The sequence below is a fragment of the Miniopterus schreibersii genome (assembly GCF_964146895.1).
Source record: "Miniopterus schreibersii genome assembly, chromosome: 6".
In the NCBI taxonomy this organism is placed as follows: domain Eukaryota; kingdom Metazoa; phylum Chordata; class Mammalia; order Chiroptera; family Miniopteridae; genus Miniopterus; species Miniopterus schreibersii.
In genome coordinates this window covers 25,079,551-25,105,003 of record NC_138107.1, presented here as the reverse complement: position 1 = coordinate 25,105,003, position 25,453 = coordinate 25,079,551, and the positions used below count along the sequence as shown (strand labels likewise).

Below are 25,453 nucleotides of genomic sequence, written 5' to 3'. Positions count from 1 at the left end.
TGACATAGGATATTGTAAAGGATGACTTCTGTAAAACCCATTTTTTCTAGCAAATGACCATTTAAAGCGTGCTAAACTCGGGCAAGGTATATATGTCTTTACTGTTGCAAGGAAGGGATCTCTTTTCACTCCAGGGTTCTAAAGCAATAAATATAGACAGTGGTTTTTAAACATACATAATTAAGAAGCTAAATGATCTCAATACTTTCTCTTTTTTTTGAGTATAAAAAAACTCTCCCCAAACCAATCCCATAATTATTTTAACAATTGTGAAGTCTTTTCCAATTTTTGTATGTATACACATAAACACACATATTATTTTTTTAAAAAAAAGGTCCAATTGTACTTTCACCAAAGTATATTTGTGGAAAAGAGTTCTATAAGTATAATACTAGGTTCTAGAGTATGCACAACATTAAATTTTGATGAAAGTCTAAATAATCTTCATATTTATCATACTTGTTAAACTCTTGGTATAGGCTTTTCAAATTCACTACTTCACAATAATTGAAAAGAAATAAGTTTTGTAAAATTACAGAAAGACAAAGTGCATTTCTTGACAAAGTCTTTTTTCTTTTTTTTTAAACATATCTTTATTGATTTCAGAGAGAGGAAAGGAGAGGGAGAGAGAGAGACAGAAACATCAGTGATGAGAGAGTCATTGATCGAGCCCGCAACCGGGCATGTGCCCTGACCGGGAATCGAACCCCGATCGCCTGGATCCTAGGTCGATGCTCAACTGCTGAGCCACGCCCAGTAGGGCGACAAAGTCTTTTTTTTAAGTTATCATTTGATTACTGTAATGATTAAAGTAATAAATACTTTTCAGATTCTTACCGGGAAGTTGTATCACAGAATATGAAGCTAAGATTGCTAAAACAATAAAAACCTTTAGCGATAGGTATGTGCATTCAAATTGAATAATTCATACTTTAATACATCTCTGAGACCAAGTGTTAAAATAATTCTGGTTTAAGTAACTATTTTCAAAAATTATCCTTAGCTGGGAGGTCTATATAGATTTAATTTTAAGGTTTTTTTTAACTGAATAAAAGAAACTTACTTGATAGGGTCATTTTAAGGTTTGTTTTCATAGCTTTTTAATGAGATTTGAAAGCTGTGATTTAATTGCTTCCTTGATTCACATATAATAATTTAAAAAGGCAGCACTTGATGTTATCAAGTAAATTTGAACAGCCATACTAATTAAATATATATTTTTTTTCTCATATAGCAGTTCAGTAGTTTACAAATGATTAACAACCAAACTCAAGCTTGTATAGGTAATGGCTATTCTTATTAATCTCCTACACATATTATAATTCTATATAAATTAAAATGTAATTAGTTTTAGAGAATAAATGCATATGACATTGGCTTAAAGGAGGTAACATGGCACTATATTACTTTTTTAAATGGATAATCTACATAGTTATGTGACTTCATTTCATTGAGAAATTAAATTTGATTTTATAACTTAAATACATGAATAAAACTATTGAAAAAAATGTAATTTTTGAGCATAGGTCATGACTTTTAAAGGCGGAGACTTTGTCTTTTTGTCTTTCTTCTTTTTAAATGTATTTTCTTCCTTCAATAAAAATATATAGTTGAGCCCTGGCCAGGGTGGCCCCGTTGGTTGGGCATCACACTGTGTACTGAAAGGTTGCCAGCTAGATTCCCTGTAGGGGACATTCAGGAGGCAGCTGATCTATGTTCCACTCTCACATAGATGTTTCTCTCTCTCTCTAAAAATCAATAAAAAAACCTAAATATAAGTATATACATATATAAGTATATACACACACAGAGTTGACTCCTGAACAACATGGGGTGGAGGCACTAACCCCCTCCCCCACTCCATCATAAATTTGTATATAACTTTTGACTCCCAAGAACTTACCTCAGCCTACTGTCGGCTAGAAGTCTTATCAATAACATAAACAGTCGATTAACACATATTTTGTATGCTATAGGTGTTATATGCTGTATTCTTATGATAAAGTAACATAGGGAAAGGAAGATGTTATTAAGAAAATCATGAGGAAGAGAAAATATACAGCACTGTACATATTTACTTTTTAAAAATCCGTGTATAAGTGGACCCTTGCACTCCAAACCCATGTTGTTCAAGGGTCAACTGCAGTGAGCATTTGCTGCGTGCTAGAGCCAATGTTAAGAATAAAATAAGGTTCAAAGGAGCTCCCGACCTCTAGAGAGACTAACATAGATTATTGCAAAGCAAGATGGAAAGTGAGGGGGTCTGCGAGTGCTCCAGAGGTAGGAATACACTTTTTATAAAGGCGATGCATAGGCTGAGCTTAAAGGATGTGTAAAAATGTGTAAGACCGAGAAAGCAGAGCAAGACATTCTAGGAGAAGGGGTCAGGTGTGGAAATGAAGGGATCCATTTTCACTTCATCTTTTGTTTTAGGAAATCATTCCATATAAACATGGACTTGAGAGTTATTGTGCATATTAAATTATAGGCACATCTGTTTTAAATCCTTAATATCATTCTTGTGTCCAGAGATAGAATGAAAGGGATGTTAAATGATCTATATAAATAAAATAAAATTCCTGTTTTGGGTTATTGCACCATGAAAAAATAAGTTTCTTCAACCTTGGAGCATAGCATTTGGGGTGTAATGTGTTAAATTTTGGCTAGTGGTTTACACGGTGTGGTTGCCACTTTAGGAACTTTACCAGGCCTCTCAAAGTGAAAGGTCACCATGTTCTGTAATAAATTCATTTGAGGTTCGAGGAGAGGCTCATGTGCCTGTGCAACATGATAGATGCCTCATATGCATGAAGATGCCACTGAGAGAACACAAAATGGTTTCAGATAGGGGCCCCCAAGTGAAGCTCGCAAGGCAGCCACTCTGATGGTTGGCAGGCTGCTTCTCATATGGATAACAGTAGGTAGCAACAGGTATATGTTTATTATAAATGGTTTATTCTTTTCCCAAACAGATAAAATATAGATTTCAGAAGTAAGATCCATAATTTGGATGTAAATGACTGTTGTTTGTTGAAGGAAATTACTAGGAGCCATAGGTGGATTTTTTTTGAGGGGCAGGGAATGAAAATCAACCTGGATAGATTTAGTGAATTCAAGAAGAGAAATATTAGTCATATGTGGAAGAATAAAATGTTCCATATTTTTCAAAATCAATAGGTGTTTTGCATGTTAGCACTGGTGATATATATTTTTTCCAATTTTGCTCTGCAAAAAAAGTGCCCTAAGTTTAACTGAATTTAATTAATCATACTACTACTCTTAAGCCATTGATTAAATTAAGCTTTCTGTCTAGTTCCTGGATAAAAATGTACTGAGACTATATTATGTATTTAAAAATATATGTAATATGTTGTGCAGAGAGTTAGTATACTGAAACGTAACCCAGGAGATGAAATATAAAGTACTACAATTTGGTGAGTTTCTTCTATTTTTATAGTGGTTTTTGACTGGTTCTATGATTGCTAAGCAATCAGATTTAGAGTTAGACAGATGTGGGTTTGATTCCCAACTTGGATATATCTGAGCTGTGTGGTTTTGGACTTTATGCCTCAATTTTATGAGTAAAATGGAGATGGATAGTAAATACCTCTTGGGGTTATAATCAGAACAAATTACATTAATTAATGTAAAAAATATGCCTGCAGCATAATATCCATTGAATGTAAGCTGTTATTAGTATTAATACAAATTTAAGTCTAACTCATTTATTTTGCACTGTAATGTTTCCTAGCTGGTCTGTTTTCTGATTGAGTGGTTTGAAAAAAAAAAGCAGTTTATACATTTTCTGGTCAAATGTTCTCAATTACTCTTTAGTTCCCAATTTAATTCATTCAAGAGAAGCATATCATTTGCCCCTAATACAGATTACCACACTTTGTTCTTCTTGTTATACTAATTAAAATTTTCTTCAACCACATCCCCATCTAAAAATCAGCACTTTTAATTCAGTGGCCCCCATACTGTCTTCTTCTTTATTCTTTTGCTACATTTATTAAGACAAATGTTGAACTTTTACTATTATACAAGGTGTCCCCCCCAAAATGTATACACACTGTAACAGCTGATAGCTCAGTTTTGAAAATGAAATGTATTTTAATAAGCACTGCCTTTATAATTATTCAAAGTGTGTATATACATTTTTGGGACACCCAATATTATCCTAAACCATAGCAACAAAGGAGGTATATTTATTTTGTTGTTGTTGGAATTATATTAAATGGAGGAGAACTGCCAGTTTACAACCTTGAGTCATTTCATGAATAGTGTATTAAAAAAAAGAGTTCATCCATTACACACACACACACACACACACTCCCCACCTCCTTAAATCACCATTCTGTTCTCTTTAGCTACGAACTTGGATTTTTTAGTTTTATTTGTTTAGATATTTTTAGGATTCCACATAGAAGAGAGATCAACTCTATTAATTAACTTATTTTTGTGACTTTAAATAGGATTTTCCCCTTCATTTAAAATCTTGCACATCTCCAAGGAATAAATGTAAAAGAACAGGTCTGTTTCTTATGGTCCCTGTAGGAAGAGTGTTCTGAGTTGAGGTACTTCAGATATTAGTGGGTTGCTAAGAAGTGAACCCAAGCAATATTATATAAATATTTTGGTGTCACTAAAATAAAATTAAAATTGCTTTATTATATTACATTTATATATTTACATTTATATATTTAACTGGCATTATTACATAAAGGAATTTGTCTTACTTGTGCTGAGGGATGGCATGATAGGAAGATATTTAGTTTAGAAGTTGGGGTTATAACTGAGAAAATATCTACCAATATCCCAAATTGCCAAATAAATTGTTTTCCCTTTCTCGTCTTTAAAGCAGTTAGAAGCTGGAGCACATTTGGGCAATGAGCCTAATAGGGGGAAGGGAAATGTCAATGTGGGGATGAGTCGATAAGTCCAACACTAACAAGGGTTGGACAGGAAATGAGTAGTGGCTGAGTAAAGTGCTGGGTAACAGGTTAAGATGTAGGTGGAACCAAATTGCTAAGGATCTGAAATCAAAGCAGAGGACTTGGCCTCTAGTCAGTAGTCAATCTCTTCTTTATGACACCTTGTCCTTTAAATTGACTGAACAGAGAGATAAAAAATATAATCCAATCCCTATTGACATCAGGGGGTGGAGTGTGTCCTTTACAACTGACCATGGAGCTAAGCAAGACACAAAAAAGCATCTGGTGGCATGGTGGCACTGTGCCCTGGCAAAGAGAAGTCATCTGTGCTGCGTGTGACTTTAGAAAACATTCCCTGATGGTATAATATGGCACCTCTATCCATAGAAGGTATTTTTATCTTTTATTTGTAACAGCCCATTTCATTTTATAATATTCCCCTAAGTCATGTTTACTGTGCCCTCTGTTTGGCGAGACATGTGGTAGTTGAATTTGCTGTCTGATCAGCCAACTGTGTGATTTTAGGTAAATTATCATCACCTCTCTAAATTTCTTCAGCTTTAATTTGAGGGACGAAGTACTTGTTTCACCAAGTTATACTAGGGAGTTCCACATGAGATTAAGGCTGAGAAAGCCCCTCTCACAGTCCTGGGCATAATGGGCAGTGCCAACTTGGCCCAGTTTCCTTAGTGCCAAATACTGTGTGAGTCCATGAAGTTAAACAAATCTTTAAAAGTCTGATTATTGGAGCTGGTATTAATAATAGTTGGCCCTAGCCAGTTTTGCTCAGTGGTGAGAGCATCAGCCCTCGGACTGGGGGTCTTGGGTTCTATTCCAGCTAAAGGTTTGATTCCAGCTAAGGGCACATACCTCGGTAGCAGGCTCGATCCTTGGGGTGGGTGCAGGAGGCAACCAATAGATGTGTCTCTCTCACATTGATGTTTCTGTGTGTGTGTGTGTGTGTGTGTGTGTGTGTGTGTGTCTGTCTGTCTGTCTGCCTGTCTGTCTCTCCCTTCCACTATCTCTGAAAAGCAATGGAGGGAATATTCTCCAGTGCTCATTGTCTCAAAGACATACTCTGGTAAACAATTTTTCCTCTACAATTTTATAAGTAGTTGTTCTCTTACTAAAAAAAATGCATGGCCACTAATATAAAATTAAAATCTTACAATCTTTATTTCTACGGCTTATGTGATATTTTATACCCTTAAAGAGTGCTAGGCCCTGGCCAGGTGGCTAGAGTGCCACCTGATATGCCAAGGTTGCGGGTTCGATCCCCCATCTGGACACAGACAAGAATCACCCAATGAATGCACAAATGAGTGGAATAACAATATTTCTAGAGGGCAGGAATCCAAGGCCAAAAAGCTTACATAAACAAGCCTTGTAACTCCTTTACTAATTTACTACCCAATCCCAAGCTGTGTTTAGATTCCTCACTAATGAACACCCAAACCTAAGTGTCTTTGTCTTCTCAATTCTTCACAAATTTATTGTTTCTTTGTCTAAGAAAATAAAATAAAACATTGGCTGCTTCATCCAAAAATAAAAAAGAGCGCTGAAATCCTGGAAAGATACCAAACATATGTTGTTATGCTCTTTATCACAATAAAGAAGGTATTTCCTTTGAGGTTTCTATCACCAGAGACCATAGACACCCTGGTAATTTTTTTTCCCTCTGCACAATGGATCTCTGTGGATGCTTTCATTGTTGTGTCACTTTATAATTCCACTTTGTTCTTTCCCAAATGAGTAGGTAATAGTTAGAAAGAATTTTTTTAAAATGCTTTCCCATGGTTTCTTGGCGTCTTCTGCTTCAATGTTTATTTGCTAAGAGAAACAAAATAATGTTATTATACTATTTCATTATTGGCAACAGCTTCTAGTGTTGCTGCCTCTTTGTCAATGGGTTAATAGCACAGCATGGTAAAATACACTTTCCCCTCCTTTATTCAGGTCCTCCCCTAAAAATAAAAGCAAAAATTTATATTTTATGAAACCCAGTGTAATTTTTTTCATCTTTTCTTATTGACCTTTTTACATTTTTTATTTTATTTTGTCTTTCCAGTATAATTTTAATCATCAGTATTTTTAGGTGACCTCCGTTTAACAATAGCCTAAAATGCAACATATCAAACTACAAAGATGGTTACATACAGCATGCCCTTTACAGGGAAACGCATCTTTGTTATATATCAAAAGCAACAAAGACCCCGAAGAAAGACTAGAAATGAGCAAAGGTCAGCAATATGATTCTTTTTCTTTCAGAGGAAAATGACACTGATATACTTTGAATTAAGAGTAAATTTCCTTCTAAATTCTTTGTAACTTGAATCAAATTTTAAAATAGATGAGTTCACCATTTTAATTTTTTTCTGTTTTTGTTGGCAACTGAGAGATAGCCTCTGCAATTTAAGCAATGGGCTCTAATACCTCTATTTTATTCATCTATATTTGATTTAGTTTTTTGAAAATTTAAGTTTTTACAAAAGTAAATGAAAGCACACCTAAAATATGATATAGAAATATGAACCGAAAATAGAAATAGGAACCGATTGTCCCTATCCACCCAAGTGTGCACCTATCTTGGATGGACACTGATAAAACAACTTAACTTTTCCATGTAAATCTAAAAAGTGGTGAGTGAGGTCTCCCAGATACATTTTAAAAATTGTGATTCTCTATTGTTATTGGTTCAATACTGCTTGACTCACATGTACTTTCATTGTATAAAAAAGGTTCCCCGGTTTGTTTGTTTTGGGGGGGTTTTCCTTTTGAAAACTTGCCCTATTTTCAACTCTGAAAGGGTTCCTAATGACTTCATATTTGAATCTGGTCAGAAATTCGTGTTTATAGCTGACTGGTACAAACTCTCCAGGAACCCTTGGCTTCCCATTATAATCCCAGTTTCCATCTTTATCCAGACATATTTCAAATTATCCACAATGAAATCTGAGAGACCTACATGTATTGCTTCCTGAGTATAGTATTTAGAGATATGAAAGTGCTAGGTATCAAAATATCAATGTTTAAATATGCATTTATTCATAAAACTATTTATTTATCCAACAAATATTTATCAAGCCCTTTCGATGAGCCACAGGTGGGAGAATACATGAGTAAACAGAACAAACACCCTGCTCTTGGGACCTCTATTCTCAACTTTTACTTCCCACTGCTAGGAGATCCCTGTGATTTTTCTGCTCAACTCCTGGGCTTTCTTTGGTTCTGACTGAGGTCACAAATGAGGGGGAAACTGGGAGGAGGTTATGCTACTATACTTTAGAAAGAACTTGGAGCTCTTCATGAGAGTAAAGAGCATAGTTCCCAAAGGCAGAGCGTGGAAAGAGAAAGGGAGATTCATAGCGGCCCAGTAGGAGGCAGAGCTGCTCGCACCCCACCCCTCACCCGCCTCAGCTCAGTGCCGGGCGCCTGGGAGCAGGAGGAAGGTCAGCCTGGCTACTGTGCGAGGGAAAATCAGATGTGGGGCGACCTTTTGCTCTGTGTCCTAGCCCCACTGCTACCTGTTTCAGAGGCAAGGCCATTGGCATTGAATTTGAGCTTTTTCTGTGACACGGTGCTGAACTGCTAAGAGTCTGTGTGCTCTGTTTTGTGTGGGATACACAGTCCATAGAGGATTCTTCCTGGGATGGAAAAAAAAAATAGGGGAAATGTGTGACCTGTTTTTCCATAGCTAAACCTGAGAGATGATTATGTAGGGTTTCGTTTTTCTAATGGCTCAGTTTCTTTTATTCTTATGGATTATGTCCTTGATTTGTGCTAGGCTGTCACTGAACTGTATGAAACATGGCCAGCGACAGTGATCCCTTTGACAATTTAAATCACTTTGTAATGGCATCTACAAATTAGTCATTTGCAATGAAGAAAACCAAGAGTTTTGATTCTTGTTTTTTTTTCCCCTTAGACAATGGTATTTTTGATAGTATATTTACATTATTTGATATTTAACTGAACGTATATTTTTGTTAGAAATAACAGATAATACAGAGGTTTTTTAAAAGCCTAATGGGAAAGAACAAATTTAAGAAAAATTAGATCTTATGTGATTTTATGGTACCAGTTAATTGTTGTGTACATTAATTTAAACCCTACCCCCCACCCAAATATGATGGATATATTGTTATCAACATTTTCCAAAATGGAGAAGTGTTAAAGTCAAAATTCAAATAATGTTTATCTAGCTTAAAATTCCATAGTTTTCTACTGCACCACACTAATTTCCCAAACCTTTTGTGACGTGCATATGTAATAACAGTTCCACGTTTTACATACATACCTACTTCACAGAATTTCCATCAGCAGGTTTAAAGAATCTGTGCTAGGTGATGTTAATTTGACATTTATAGTGTTACTCTCCAGATAAATAGTATCAAATATCTTTATGTCATAATCTGAAATTCTGTGTTATAAATAATCAGGGATTCATTAGTTGGTATGTACAAAGTCCTCAAGATTAAAAGGATCCATTAACGTTATATAAGCTGGTATCAACAGCGTATTATTATTTGATGGAAAACATAAACAAATACTGTGTCACTAGCACAAAATCAAATAGGTGTTTATAGGAATTGCTAAGCAGACAAGTACATGTTTTCTAAAACAAATAACAGTCAAAAGTGTCAGTTAAATTCAAACCCAGCTGCCTTGATGAATGCCAAAGGAGGCCAGCCCCTGACAACATCTTTCTCTAATCTGCATCTTCATTTGCATCATACAGGCTTTACATCTCTTCACTGACCTCACGGTTTAAAATTTAAACACAGTTTCTCTGGAAAGCCTAACCTAAAAGACAACAGAAATGCTTATTCTCTATAGCCTGTGAAAATGGTCCACTGAAAATACAGGAAAAGTATTCTAAAAGCAGAGCTGCTGCAAATTTCATTTCAAATAACTTTCAATCCTATTTTTTTTGCCTGAACCTCAGCACTAAAAGTATATTTAACATTATTAATAAACAACATGTAATACAAAAAACAATAATCTTTGCCACTCAATTATTTGTGAAATTTTCAAAACAGCTCAAGCATTTATCCACAGTACTTCCCAAAGTATAATTTTAATAAGTGTATTTGTGTGTATCTGCCAACATATTTAGATTTTTATGCTTAATGTGAAGGTGTTCTACCAAACTAATGGTTTTCTATAAATGTCCATGATTCCTTATTTCCATTTCAAATAAGTTAAGACCAAGAGCACATAGACTATTTCTAAAGTGTGTGATTTTCTGTTCTGTTGGTCATGGCTTTTCTTTTACAAATTCCTCTCCAGAGCACTGCTGGGCTCCTGGGATAAAGAAGAGTTTGGGGCCTTGTTCTTGGTTGTTTCCACACTTATTTGCAAACCTTCTCTGAGGGAATAATACAAAACGCTTTTCAAAAAACAATTATACATTTATAGAATTTCTCTCACCTATAATAAGGTCAGAATGTTTAGGCAGACTGTGTATAATTAAATTTACCAATTAAATACCCTGCACCATGCATCTTAAATAGCTCATCTCTTTTTAGATGAAGTTCAACATTAGGAATTAAAAGAAGTTAAGTTCATGCTATTTTTTCCAAGTTATTTTGTGAATAAGTAAACAAGTACAGATGAAACGAATCTTCTCCAGCAAATCAAGTTTGCCATTTACCTCCTGCCCAAAGGCTCAGACTTTTAAAAAAAGTTTGGCCAGGCTTAAAAGACCGCCTGTTCTGGGCAAAGACAAGAGTTAATTAAAGCTGAAACAACAATCCTTTGCACACATTCTGGTTCCTTTAGGCTGCTAGTGTTCATTTAATTTTTGTTGATTAGCCAAATCCTACGGTTATGATGCCCATCAATTGTGTCCGGCTGCAGCCTGTTCGCCATAACTGGAGGCTGAGATGTGCTCCCAGGGGAAATGAAAGAGCTCTTATGTTTTTTCGATATAGGTTGGTGTTTTACAAATATCAAGCACGAACTAGGAGCAAGTGGCTCAGTGAGCTTGACCGCAGGGACTCGGAAGGCTAACTTTTGGGGTCCTCCTAATACCTAGCAGACTAAATACAACTCTTAAATCTCAAAAAACAGACGAGAAAAGATGATTAAGAACAGTAAGTCCGTTTGATTTGTTTCCTTTGTTTGCTGCTTTTTGTTTTATATCCCACCTATGAGTGAAATCATGTGATCCAGCTGCCTTATTTCACTTAGCCTGATACCCTCAAGACAGCATTTTAAATTATGAGATGCAAAAAGGTTCTGAATTGCTATTAAAAGTGCTTTTTTTGTGGTGCACTTAGAAAAGTACTATAGAAGAGGGACGGACATAGCATTTAGCTTTCGCATTTTTAAGAATCGCAAAAGGATGGAGTCACAGAAATAAATGCCTAGGGCAATGTGGGAGGGTGAGTACTTTGGGGGGAGCAGTGTTAGATAAGTCAGGAGTCGGGCAATGTGGGAGGGTGAGTACTTTGGGGGGAGCAGCGTTAGGTAAGTCAGGAGTCGGTATCCATCATAGTTATCAACACTGCTACCTTGCATACAGCAGATGTCTAGTTAAGAATGTTGCATTTGTCCTTTTGAACAAAGAAATAGTGACCATTCCCTTATGCTATTTCCACTGAATTCTTTGAAAGATTGGAATCCTTGGCACATCACATTATCTATATGCAAAATCATAATTTTCATTAATATTTTAGATAGCTGCTGAGGGAGTATTATCTATTGCACAAACACTGTGCTTTCATGTTAGCCATACAATGATCATTTATTGAGAGTCAGTATAATTATATCCATTTTATAGATGGATATAAACCTTCCACCACAGGTTGATTAAGTAATTTGCTGAAAGTCATTCAATAGGACTGCATTTTATATTGGATTCTAACTAGCTTTGGGAACGATATTAACCCTTTGGGGCCACATTTGACACAGTTTTAAAATGTAGCTAGGGGGTGAGGGAGGCTAATTTTCCATGTTTCTAAGTTATGGAAAGTAAAATGTACAACATTCAACAAACCTCAACTTGGACCTTTGATAAACTGTTCAAAATCAGCAAATATACATCAAATGCTTCATATAAAGCACTGTTTTGGCCCTAACACCCAGTACCTCAGAATGTGACTGTATATGGAAATACAGACTTTAAAGTGGTAATTAAGTCGAAATGGGGTTGATAGGATGGGTTCTAATCTAAAATGACTGTGTTCTTAATAAGAAGAGGAGATTAGGACACAGAGAGACACCAGGAATGTGCACACATAGAGGAAAGACCAAGTGAGGACACAGTGAAAACGTGGCCATGTAAACACCAAGGAGAGAGATTTCAGAAGAAACCAAACCTGTTGACATTTTGATCTTGGACTTCCAGTCTCCAGAACTGTGAGAAAGTTAATTTCTGCTGCTTAATCCTCTCAGTCTGTGGTATTTTGTTAGGCCTGCCCTGGCAAATTAATATAATACCCTTCCTCAAGCTGCTTTCTGCCAACAGGCCCCTCCATCAGAGTGAGCCAATTTGGTTAAACACAAAAATGGAATTAGCAGCTCCTTTCTGCTTTTCCAGGTGAAATCCAGCAGTATTCAGCACTTAGATTATGTTTATTTAGCAAAACTGTGATAGATTGCATTATGGACAGTAAAGCTTTCTGTTGTTTAGCTGATGTCCTGTCCCCTTTTCTCTGAGCATATTTCCCCTCTATGTGTCATATTATAAAGTTTGGGATCCTCCAATAAGATACATCCTGCTGTGTATGACTGTTTGAGAAGTTTATTTCATGCCCATTTCTTCCTGTTTCTGTCATGGATAGAACCCACTGCTAGATTGAAAAATAAATAATGAATATAATTCTGAAAAATATATAATGGAAAATTTAGGGTTACTCAAGAATTTCAGAAGTTGAACAAGTGCTTTTTTTAGGTAGTTATGATTTTACTTTAGAAATCATACCAGGAATTCTCAGCTGTAAAATGGGGATGATAAAGTTGGCAGCCTCCTAGCCCTGGCCGGGTAGCTCAGTTGGTTACCGTGTCATCCATATAAACCAAGGTTGTGGGTTTGATCCCCAGTCAGGACACATTCAAGGATCAACCAATGAATGCATAAATAAATGGAACAACAAACCAATATCTCTTCCTCTCTCTCTCTCTCTCAAATCAATCGATAAAAAAAAGTGTCAACCTCCTGAAAATACATGGAATAATCTATAGAAAGTGCTTCGCACAGGTCTCAGAATATGTCACTCACCTTTTTTTACTATACTACTATGACACATTATAATATGAAATTTTATATTTGTGTATTTTTGGTTGTATCTGGTAATAGTAGCAATAACATTGTAATTACTATCATCATGTACCATGTTCTCAATGCTGACATATTATAACACCATTTATATGCAAGGCTACTCAAGATAAATTCAGAAGCACAGGAATTCGACCTTGGAAAGAACTGTAACATTTGTCAAATTTGACTATCCTTGTGATGATTTATTGCCTCCTAGTTTTTTGTTTTTTCTTTTAGTCATAAAAGAGAAGAAGAGAGGCGGTTACTCCTTGGTAAAGAAGGACTGGGGGAAATAAAGAAATGTTAAAAGCTTGGAAAGGAGATGTAAAGGTGTAAAATCCAAAGATGGGTTTGTCAATGAACACTTGATTGCTTTCCAAAGAAGTGGTGTAGAAATGGTGAGCAGAGTCCCAGTGGTGCCCTGATGGATTAGCGAGTTGAATGGGAGCAACTGTGAGTAGGGTCAAGAATATAGAAAAAGAACAGTGGGAGTTCATGAAGACCAAGCTCACTATGTGCTGCGTGGTGAGAAGAGTCTTAATCAAGTGGGTTTGACAGGCATCCAGGCTGAAAGAGCCTGAACCCCATAGGCTGGCCTGACTCGTTCCCAGTGTTGTTCTATTTACCAATCCTTGCACAAGCCTCACCACCATCGTTTCATTTCTGTTACCATTTGTCCCTGGAACAAAAGTAAGCCTTTATTCCTTGCCCTCAGGTTTAAGCCCATCACAGACTTTTAAAAAATGACATTTCATCTTTTGTGATGCTCTTCTTCCTATATTTAAGGTCATCCTTGTGGCAAGAATGTTGTTTTATTGTTGTCATTCTTTTTTAAAAATGGATAGTATTACACCTAAAATGTTTCTGGTGTCTTCTACTTCTTTCCACACAATAATCATATCTATTCCTTTTCTTTTCTTTTCTTTTTATTAAATATGTTTTTATTGATTTCAGAGAGAGGGAGGGAGAGGGAGAGAGAAATATCAATGATGAGAGAGAGTCATCGATCAGCTGCCCCCTGCATGCCCCCGACTGAGGATGGACCCCGAAACCCAGGCATGTGCCCTGACTGGAATCAAACCATGACCTCTAATTTCCTGGGTCCATGGGAAACCACTGAGCTGCACTGGCTGGGCTGTATATATCCTAAAATAATTCTTTATTACCAAATCCATGAGGGTTGAAATCCTCTTTAAGGAAAATACCCAGAGGTCATATAATAAGGGACATAATAGAACTGACAACATAAGATTCTGCTTTAAAATAGCTGCCTTTAAATCATCAAAGATTCAAACATAATGGATCTATTTTTTTCTCTCTTTTGTTGATTTTCTAAAATTATTATGAAAAAGGTAAGTACAGAGTCAAGAAGTATTCTCATTTTCCCTATGTTCGTTGCTTTTTGCTATTGCTTAGATGTTTGTATATTGAAATTTTCTCAAAACTATCAAAGATTATTATGTCATGAATAGTTCCTTCAGTTTATTTTTGAATACTCCCAAAGAAGTACATGCACAACACATCCTCAAAACTCCCAGTCCATCATTCATTGGAAAGCAAAATAACTCAAAATAACAAAAGAGAAAAATCAAAGGCAATGTCCACATCGAGACAGGAAAAGATGAAAGGTTGTGCATGGCAGATTAAAAAAAAAAAAATTCTTTTTATCAAAATTCCTTCATTTATAAAATCTAAGTCCTTTAGCTTTTTGTCCCTCAGTGGTTAAGTTTGAACTGAAAAAGAAAACAAACATTAAAACATTTGGGGGCATCCCGGCTGGTGTGGCTCAGTGGTTGAGCATTGACCTAGGATCCAGGAGATCGTGGTTCAATTCCCAGTCAGGGCACATGCCCGGGTTTCAGGCTCGATCCCCAGCAGGGGGCGTGCAGGAGGCAGCCAATCAATGAATCTAATCATTGATGTTTCTATTTCTCTCTCTCTCTCTCCCCCTTCCTTTCTCTGAAATCAATAAAGATATGTATTTTTTTAAATTTCTGGGCATCTGAATATTTCACTAATGCTTCACCATCTAATATGGCAACCAGTAGCCACATACGGCCACTGAAACTTAAAATTAAATTAATTAAAATGAAATAAAATTTTTGTTCTTCAGTCCTCCAACCACATTTATGTGCTCAATAGCTACATCTGACTAGTGACTATCATAGAGCAAAGAAAATTTCCATCACCACAGAGGGTTCTGTTGGACAAAACTGCACTAGTATAAATGAGGTCTCCATGTATCAGATACAAGAAGAGTTTTAACATTATAAGCCAACACAATGTTAAATTTGCAAAGAAATGAGTCACCACAGAGAAAATGAATAGTTAATAGAATAACATAACTATTTGAATAATCCTTTCATAGAAATTTGAGCTTCTATATGGCAAACTGATATTTTTATCCCAAACAGCAAACATTTGGTAGTTATAATAGGACATGTAATAACATTTACTAAAGCTGAATGCTCTGCCCCAATATATTTAAAACATTTTAGATTGCTTTTTTTTTTTTTTTTTGGAAAAAAAGTAAAAATATAAAACTTTAGATATAGCTAGTCTGGTCGAGTAAAGATGGAGAGACCCAGTTTGCTCAGGCAGTTTGCCTCCAAGGCTGCTGGTTTCCAAGGTAGCCCTAAATCACCAGCCGCAAGAAGAGCCTGAACTGTCTTTAAAAAAAAAAAAAAAAAAGGGCGATCTCTGACCAAGAGGAAGGAGACAGTAGTTTAAAAAGAACAATATTAATATTAAAGATAAGGCCCAAACTTAATTCAGCAGTGATACCCCTTCCTATTCAAATAGTGTCAAAATGAATATTTTATGTTTAATAACTTAGCTAAGTTGGATATTGACATTTTCTCCATTAAAATAAGCACTGCTTGAAACAGAAAATACTTCAGCAAGATAAAATTGGTAATGCTATCATGACTAAAATCATAATCAAGTTTGGGAAGACAACTCACATTTTTCACTCGCTAAGTACCAAAGGTTAAAGATGAATAGAAGGGCATTGTCATATCTTAATACAGGGTGTCCCTCCAAAAATGTGTCCACACTTGAACAGCTGATAGCTCAATTGATGTTTCTTTCTTTTCAGATTGAACTCATTGGAATTAATAATTCAAAGTGTGTATACATTTTTTGGGATACCTTTGTATATTTCTAATCATAGGAATCACAAAAAAATTTAGAAATACCTAGCTTTCAGGGTTATAAAGGAATTTTTAAATATATAGTACATGTAACAGAAAAAAAGTCACCACAAAAAATGAAAATTACATAACTGGTTTATATAAAATTATTATTTAATTTTAAGACTCATCTGCCTGATGCATAATTTATTAGGAAGTAATAGTTATGTAAAACAAAATATCAAAATTGCTTCATTTATAAATGTAAATGATAGGTTTTTAAATTGCTTTCTAATTGAAAAATGTTACTTATGATCAGATCTCAAATACTTTTGGGGAAGAGATATTGAAAAATATTAAATAGATACATCATGCCATCATACTCTTGTTGTACAGCTATAAAATTCCTGTTTCAAAAACCCAAATCATATTACCAAAACGTGTGGCAGGAGTCATTATAGGATGTTGACATTTTTTATTCTTTTTTTTTGTTTTTCTGATTTATCCCCTGCCATTTACAGGTTGAGTTAGATCATTTGAATCAGATCGGCTGTTAATAAATTTAAGCCTTGGTTTCTTATAGCCTAAAATAACAGTATATATAATATAAAGCACACAATAGCAACCTCAAGGTATTCTACAGATTATTGGAAGTAAAAAAGATCTTTAAAATAAAACCTCTCCCCTTGTGAGGCCAACCCTATTGTTAGAAATAAATTAAGATATGGCAATGCCCTTCTCCTTCTATTCATCTTTAACCTTTTGGTACTTATGAATGAAAAGCTTGAGTTGTCTTCTCAAGACAGGATTTGTCAATTTTATCTGTCCTTTTCCTGTTGAGTGTGTTAGAAGACCATAGAGACTTATACCACTGTTTTTAAAGCATTTGCTTTCAGATCTATTATGAAGAAGTGATGTCACCTCCAAGGTGAAGACCAGAAAGCATTAACATGTGAAATGGGTCCGTTAGCATACTAGCATTCATTAGTCCATTACTGTAAACTTCCAGTTTCATTAGTGATAGTTCTGTTCATTAACTAAATTGAACACATTGCTGTCTGATTTCTAAAGTGTTAAAGTGCACTTATAAAAATGGGGGTGAGGGAACCCCACTGACAAATGAATCTTTTTAAAAAAACACAAAGTTAGCAAACTTTTATGCCATACTGGGGGCGGGGGGGGGGGGGGGAATGAAAGATTACAGGAAATCTAATTTGAATTATATCCTAGAAACATTCTATAAATAGCTACTGCTTCTCTTGTCCTCACCAATTACTATGCTTTATTATTTTTATTAACCTAAAGTTTATGATGTACCTTGTTTTATTATAAAGTTGTTTTAACAGGAAATTAATACAGTGTTTATGATCAAGAATCACTGACTTGCAAACTTAAACTACATTAAATAAATTAATCACCAAAAATATAGTTAGATGAAGTTTGAAACTTGTAACAAAACTTTGGAAATAAATTTACAATCATTCTTTCCAATAGAGGGAGGCAGATTTGATATCATTATGGTAGAAAATGTTAATATTCTGCAGAAACCAGGGAGCCTTACGAAAAATATGTGTCTATGCTTTAGGAGACAGTATATCACAAGTGACAATGTTTATTGCTACTAATAGGAAAGGGTTGCTGGCTGAAACAACCCTTGGGTGAAACAGTAAAGAAACCCAGGAGACAAAAGCAATGCAGCAGAAGAAAGAGAAAACACATTACATTTTGCTGAAGAGACAAAATTAAAGGCACATCTGGTGACCCAGCCTTCAGATGTTCACTAAACAAGGAAACAATATAATGATCTATCCTTCCTTCCTCAATACTGCAAATCACTGTTAAAAGACTCCTCAGTTTCACATGTTTTATGTGTCTCATTGGCAGAAGCGATCTGCCGTGGACCTTCAGTGACCCTACACTTCCTGGCTGGGTATGCCAATAATACAAGGCCCTGACTACTCTTTACTCCTGCTGTTTCTCAGGGCTGTGCCTTCAGCAAGAAACACTGAGGGATAAAGTAGCATCATCTCTAGACAAAGAGCAGATTTGCTTCCTTTTAAAGATTCTTTGAGCTCGCTCTTCCTCCCCTGTAAGGCAACCCAGTGCAAGCAGGTGCATGAGCTTGGCCCGCCTGCGCTGCACCTGTGGGAGGTGGGGCACATGGGGAACTAGCACAAACCAATATGAATCTCTGCCTATTACTCTGCTGTGAGTAATGAAGTCCATTGTTCCTGACCCAGGAGTTTATGTTTTCAGCCAGAATCCATGGAACAGTAAGAGACTAGCTTGTTAACTTATAAGTACATTAAAATCTCAGACCCTGCAGAGTTCTTGACAGTTAAAACTAGGGCACTGCTTTTCAGAAATAAAAAATAAAAATTATTAACCCGAAATATTTTTAAATTATTTCTTCATATCTGTTTTAACAGCTAATACCTCAAAATGCATTTTTATTATTAAAACTTACATGCTCAAACGATTTTAAAATAGTCATGAGAATTATATTTCACCATTAATGATATTAGACCTCTGGTAAAACAACTAGCGATTAAGTACTAGACAGTTTCAGAGATTGGGTTTGAATTCTGGCCAGGCCACCTGCTGACAAGCTGTGCCTCAGGAAGTTATTTCAAAATCTGTAAAATGGGTGTAAAGATACAGAACACTCCTTATAGGGTTGATTTAGGGTTTTAATGAAATACTCTGTGTATTTCATTATGTGAAGTATATGCACTTCACACACTGTCACTACGTGGCCTCCCAATACATGCTTATTGTATATGGATCAAAATGTTGTTCAGTTGAATGGAATATTATTAATTTCATCTTTAAATGTATATAACCTCCATATGTACGTGCTGAGGTTTGTTATTTGATTTCACTGGGCTGTTTTAAAAGTTAGAATTATCCTCCCCCAAGATTAATTTTGAAGTGTAAATATGCATATGCATGGCTATCAGACATGATCTTGCAGTTCCTTGGGAGCTTTGAGTTTCTGAAGAAATTAGATATCAAGAATTTGCAATTTCCAGCCTTCACATTGAATGTATATTTATATGGAAAAATTGTTTAATAGCTACAATCTACCTAGGAGATGGAGATGTAATGGAGTACCTTTCCCTTTATTAGGAACTTATTCATTGATTTCCATAGAAAACTTTTTAAAAATGGAACAATTGCCTCATTGCAGAGCTAGACCATTAGGTGGAGTGATTTCCCACTGACTGGTGGACCCTCATGCTATAGGATGGTTTCGAGGACATAATGACTTCCCACAGTGAGCCAGTGAGCTGACCTACTGCTCAGTAGCAAAAGCGACACACAGGGAGGCATCTATTGCCATGCAGCCCATAATTGGCAACCATTCTTTCAGTGGGAAAAAGAGATGGAAGACATTATTAAAATTTTTTCTATTCTATGAGAAACTCATCTATTCGACACCAAGCTGAAAATGTATGACAAAAATGTAAGGAGATATTCACATAAAATAAACATTGATCCTTTACATCTTAAGAGAATATTAACTATTAAAACATTAGCATTCTGTGTTTAGTATTTGTTTTAACAATATTTCATGATATGTTTTAAAGTTTAAATTATTACAATAAAGTGCTTTTGTAGTAACAAGAGATTATATATATATGAAGTGGGCATGCAATGCATTTGTGGTTTAATTCATTAAGAAGGGAACATATGTTTATAAGAATTAACTACACTTCATAAAGGAAGTTAAATGTCAAGTCCCTATCTGACCTGTTAATTATATTCAATGACATTAAAGGGCAGCATTTGCAAATTGCTTCTGTGCCTAGTATTTTAGTGTTTGGTGACAAATTTATGATCTTGACCCTCATAATTAAATTACTTAATTCTGGAATATTTTATGATTCTTGATTGCATACTTGACTTTATTTTCTTTTTCTCTTGATTTTATTAGAAAATTCCACACTATCCCCTTTTGTTTTAATACCCACTGACCTTTTACAGAAAATAAAAGCCCACAATGAGAATAATAGCCAAATGCTAAATCTGTCACTAAGGCCTGTTAAATTTAAAAGTCTCTCAAGAAAGTGTGGGTATAAAACAGAATTCGAATGACATTTTATATAATTTAAATTTTCAAAAGATTTTCTTCTGGAAGCCACAAGAACTTACCGGTATCAGAAGATACTTTTGCTTCTCTTTAGCTGACAAAAACATGTCAGTTTTATAGTTTCTAATATCAGTATTAGGTTTAACTATTGTTCAAATATACACACAAAAGTGGCAATTTCACATGGTCCAACTTTACACTTTTAAAATAAGAAATTCATGGTTATTAACCAAACTGCCAGTAACATAATATTTTGGAAAGGTGTTTTCCAAAAGAATGTAGTTCTAAAACATTTTGTGATGATTCTGTTTTCTGAGTTAAAAGGAATCTTCAAAAGCTCCCTCCATAAATGAGTGTTGATTAGAACTCTGTATCTAGAGGAAATTTAATGCATATTCTGTTTGTATTCCCATTTTTGGTCAGAATTTTTTGGTTTGGTGTCTGATCAGTGTACACACAGGTGTAGCCAGAGATTCTCACATGTCAACGTTAAGAAATTACATTTGCATTGGAGATTTTACAATAGGCCTTTCAAGCAATAACGTCTTTTTTTTGTTTAATAAATCTGAGTGATTTTCTTTTTACAGTGGGGTTTTCTTATAGGAAACATGATTATATTTACTACAGCTGATGTTTGTGCCTTCATTTCCTAGTGATATAAAGATCAATTAAAGAAGAGATGAGGGGCTTATAATATTGTGTTCATGTTGAGTGTGGTGTAACCTAAGCTGCCCTTCTCAGTAAACACTCTGAACAACGGTTGTTATTTCAATGGCCAGCTATATGCTGATGGCTTCCAGAGCTCTAGCTCTAGCCCAGGCTGTCCGAGCTTCAAACTCCTTATATCCAATTGCCTAAAACCATCTCTCCATGGCATCAAGGTTATCTGCTATTATTCCAACTGCCGGCCAGGGGCGCACTTAATCCTATGGAAGAAAATACCATCAGACAAAATCCTTCACAAGTTTCCATACACAATATCTAGGGTTCAGTGAAAAATTACAAGACATGTTAAAAACAATATGAAATCAGCAAAAACCAAGAGAAAAAATAAAGACACAGGTAATTCAGATGTTGGAGTTAACATCCAGGAATTTCATAGTGGTAATGATTAACATGCTTAAGAAAGTAGCGAGAAAACATGGAGCCTAGTCCCAAAATACTTGAAATTTTTTTTAAAGAGTCAAATGGAATTTACAAAATGCACATCTATTTATTGTCATTCTGTTGCTTGAAACCTTCCCATGGCTTCCTTGCCTGTAGAATACATATAAGCTCCTTGCCATGTTAGAGGGAAGCACTCCAGACCTGACTCCTACTTATTTCTTTAGCCCAACTGCCCACCATTTCTTAGGGATTCTGTGCTTTAGTTAGATCCAACTACTAGCATTTCACCAACCACAGTGCTCTCTTTCATGTTGCAGTGCACTCACGCGTGATGTTCTTGGAAACTGGAGTGCTCTCACATTACCCACTTGCCCACCTAGAAAATATATATTTACGTATGAATCACCATCTCAAATAAGGCCTTCCTTGAGAAATTCTCCTTAAAACTCTCACATAGATTTAGACATTCCTTCCAGTGTTCCCACAGCACCAATTACATTCTCTATTGAAACACTTTCCATTGGTATTTCAATTTTTTATACCTCTGTGGGTTTCCTCTAATGGGCCAAGAGCAATGATATGTTAGAACTGACTTGTGCTGGCTCATGAGATCCTTTGTGATATTTTCAAGAATGTTGGCTTTGGCTGGGTGGAGCATCATCCATGTGCCAAAAGGTTTTGGGTTTAGTTCCAGGTCAGGGCACACCTAGGTTGTGGGTTCGATCTGGTTGGCTCCTATGGGAGGCAACCAGTCAATGTTTCTCTCTCACACCTGTCTCTCTCTCTCTCCCTGTCTCTTTCTAGAAAATCAATAAACATATCCTCAAGTGAGGATAAAAACAAAAAAAATTTTTGTGAATTGGTTGTTAAACACAGCCATTATTAAAAATTAAATTACATAAACTAAAAATTAAATTAATTATAATAAAGACAGAGATAGTTAACATTTAAAAACTCACTGTCATGTAATTATTTATTACAATCTATGCTCTAACCAAAATGGTGTTCTACTATGTATCTTTTCATTAGCATCAATCAAAATTCTAAATAAATCCTAGAGTAAGTATTGCTACTTCAATGATATACTGAGTTTAATTATTAAAGATTAATATCCAATCCATGAAATATTATTCAAAGTTTTGGAAATTGTTAATCTAGTGAAACCTGATGCAGTGTAACTACCCAAACATAAAAACTAAATCAAAGTCACATTATATAAAATATCATTAAGAAAAAACAGATCGCAATTGGTAGGATTGATTGCTAATAGGTCTTTACCATTTTCTGCCTCAGGGGTATGATGATGGCTATGGGGGTGAATATGATGACCAGACCTATGAGACATACGATAGCAGCTATGCCACCCAAACGCAAAGGTAAGGCATTTGCTGTCTAAAGCATTCTTCCTGGGTTATTTCTAATCCTGCTATTTTGTTTCTTGTATCTGAATATCAGTTATGTTGTATGAAAGTTTCCAGTAGTGGTTTTTCTCCATCTTCTGTCTGAATTATTAAGTTGCTTACTGAACTGTGAGAGGTAAAAGATAATAGCTTGCGATTGTTAATAATGAAGTAGTAGTATGCTATTTTAAGACCAGATGATTGTCATAACCAATCAACTCATTAACAAGCCTGTATTTGATGAAATACTCTTATGCTTAAATATTATTTTAGTGAATTCATAATTAAGATAACAATGAAAACAAGTCACTTGTTCAAGGTAGCTATTTTTTTTCCTAAAATGTAATTTTTATTTGTAATACAAAAGGAAATGTTATTGCGGCTCTGAAAAGAGGAAAATTCATAAAACACCTTAATTAATCAAGAATTCCTTTCCTTTCTTGGTGGGCCTTTAAATAATTGTTGAATATATCTCCTTAGATTGACTCAAAATTTGTGATATCAATGAATTTTTATTTTTTTAAAAGTGATTCATTTAGATGTTACTTATATACAGTAAATTTTGCCCATTGAGGGTATAGTTTGGCAAATGCAGAACACCAAAATTAATACATAGGACCTTTTAATCAGTCCAAGATGTTTTCTCACAGACTGTTATAGACAGCTTTTCAGCCCAGGCCTTGGAAACCATGACTCATGTTTTGTCACTACAGTTTTGCTGTTTCTACAATGTCATAGAAATAATGTGAACAATACAATATGTGGCCTTTTGAGTCTGGTTTCTACACTTAGCATAATATATTTGATATTTATCCATGTTATTGTGCATATCAGTGTTCTGTTTCTCTTTATTACTGTGTAGTATTTTGTTGTAAGAATGTACCTCAGTTTCTTCCTTCACCAGTTGAAGGACATTTGGGTTGTTTCTATTTTTTGCAGTTATGGATAAACTTGAAATAAAACATATGCATTTTTAGAAAAATCAGTCCCTTAAGGTTTTTTCTGGAAAAAAATTTTTTTACTTAGTTACAAATTTTATGGAAAAGTAGGAGTCCATATACCATTAGTTGATTCTCCCTATTTGTGATTAATAGAAAACAGTATAACTCATTGTCACAAAATAATTGTAGACTTGATCATTTATTGATCAACTTTACTGGCACCCAAAGAAACTTGGATGATTTGTTAAGTAACATTTGGAAGAGAGAAGATGGCAAAGAAACGACTGTAAGGTTATTATGGAGTGAAGGAAACCTACATGTATTGCATCAGTGTGTGTTTTTCACAGCCTGAGGGACAGCTTAGTGAAAGGGGTGAAGGGCAATTCTATTTAAAAAGAATACTGTAGGCAATGAGGAGAAAGATGACTGTGAATTGATACCTTTAAAGCTAAGCGTAACATACGATATCATATGGAAATGACCATCTTCAACGTTGAGTAATTGCTGAATTTATAGCAGGTTAAGTAGAAAAGTCATCATGAACTAAGAGCTTTTACTGTGAGTAATATCTTAATTGCCCCAATTACATATTGGAACACAGCACAGTTATTTAGGATTGGGGAATCCTAGGATTGCATCACATCACAGGCAATGACTAGAGCAGTGTCTGCAACTTGGCTACATATTTAAAACAACTGCTAATATTTTCAACTAAATTGATAGTTCATCACTGTATATAAGTACATAAAGAATAGTGATAATAAAATTATTTAACTTGTTTCAGAAACTATTTGGTAGGAAACATGATTACCACACACTACAAACCCGAGTAAAATAATTTCTTAATGTTACTCTGTAGAGTTACATTCAGCTTGTAGAGATTTTGGAATGATTTTCCGAAAATGAGGAACTTTCTGTGTCTTTCTTCCTGTTAAATTTAAATGGGCTTTAAATGACTATGAAAAAGAAAGAAGAAAAAAAGTGGGAATTAGGATAATTTACCTTTGAATATTAAAAAAGTAAATACTAGAATAATTGAACATAATTATGTTTTAAAAGTAATGGCAATATAGAATAATTTTGGGGAAAAATAATTTTGTTTTAATGAAGTATGAGTTATATGGAAAATAACATTTTCTAGGTCCTTCTGCTACCTTCTTTTTTTTCTTTACTTTCTATGCAATTTTCTATGGCTAAATTCTTCCCACCCTCCTAGGTCTGCCTCAAAATCTAACTCTTCCAAAAAGTATTTTCTTACTCCTCTACTTAGAAATAACCTGTTTCTTCCCTGAATTCCAATAGCTCCATATCTTTATTTCTCTATGGCACTTTCTACCTCTGCCTTATACTGGGATCATTTGTGTACATATCCCCTATCACCCTTACTACTTGCCCAAAATCCTTGTCTGACCCACCCTCATGTGCTTCCCAGTATCTGTCGTTGAGACTTTCTTGGGCTATGTATTGAACGGATGATTGTTGAATACATGAATGTCAGACCTAATGTGTCCCTACACTATGAAGATTCAAAACAAGAGCCTCATACCTCAAAGAGAATACAATAGTCAGAGTTATATGTATCAT

General features: G+C 35.1%; 1 protein-coding gene across 6 annotated transcripts in view; it reads left to right on the top strand.

The window, feature by feature from the left end:
• The window catches only part of KHDRBS2 (KH RNA binding domain containing, signal transduction associated 2), a 491,072-nt gene that overhangs the window by 381,811 nt on the left and 83,808 nt on the right, over positions 1 to 25,453 (top strand). For all 6 annotated transcript variants that reach the window (XR_013999024.1, XR_013999025.1, XM_081140338.1 and 3 more), the window contains exon 7: positions 22,822 to 22,904. Coding sequence is in view for 4 of the 6 variants with exons in the window: in XM_081140338.1 (XP_080996464.1) it covers positions 22,822 to 22,904 (83 nt within the window). In the remaining 2 variants the exon portion in view is untranslated. The remainder of the gene's footprint in view (positions 1 to 22,821; positions 22,905 to 25,453) is intronic.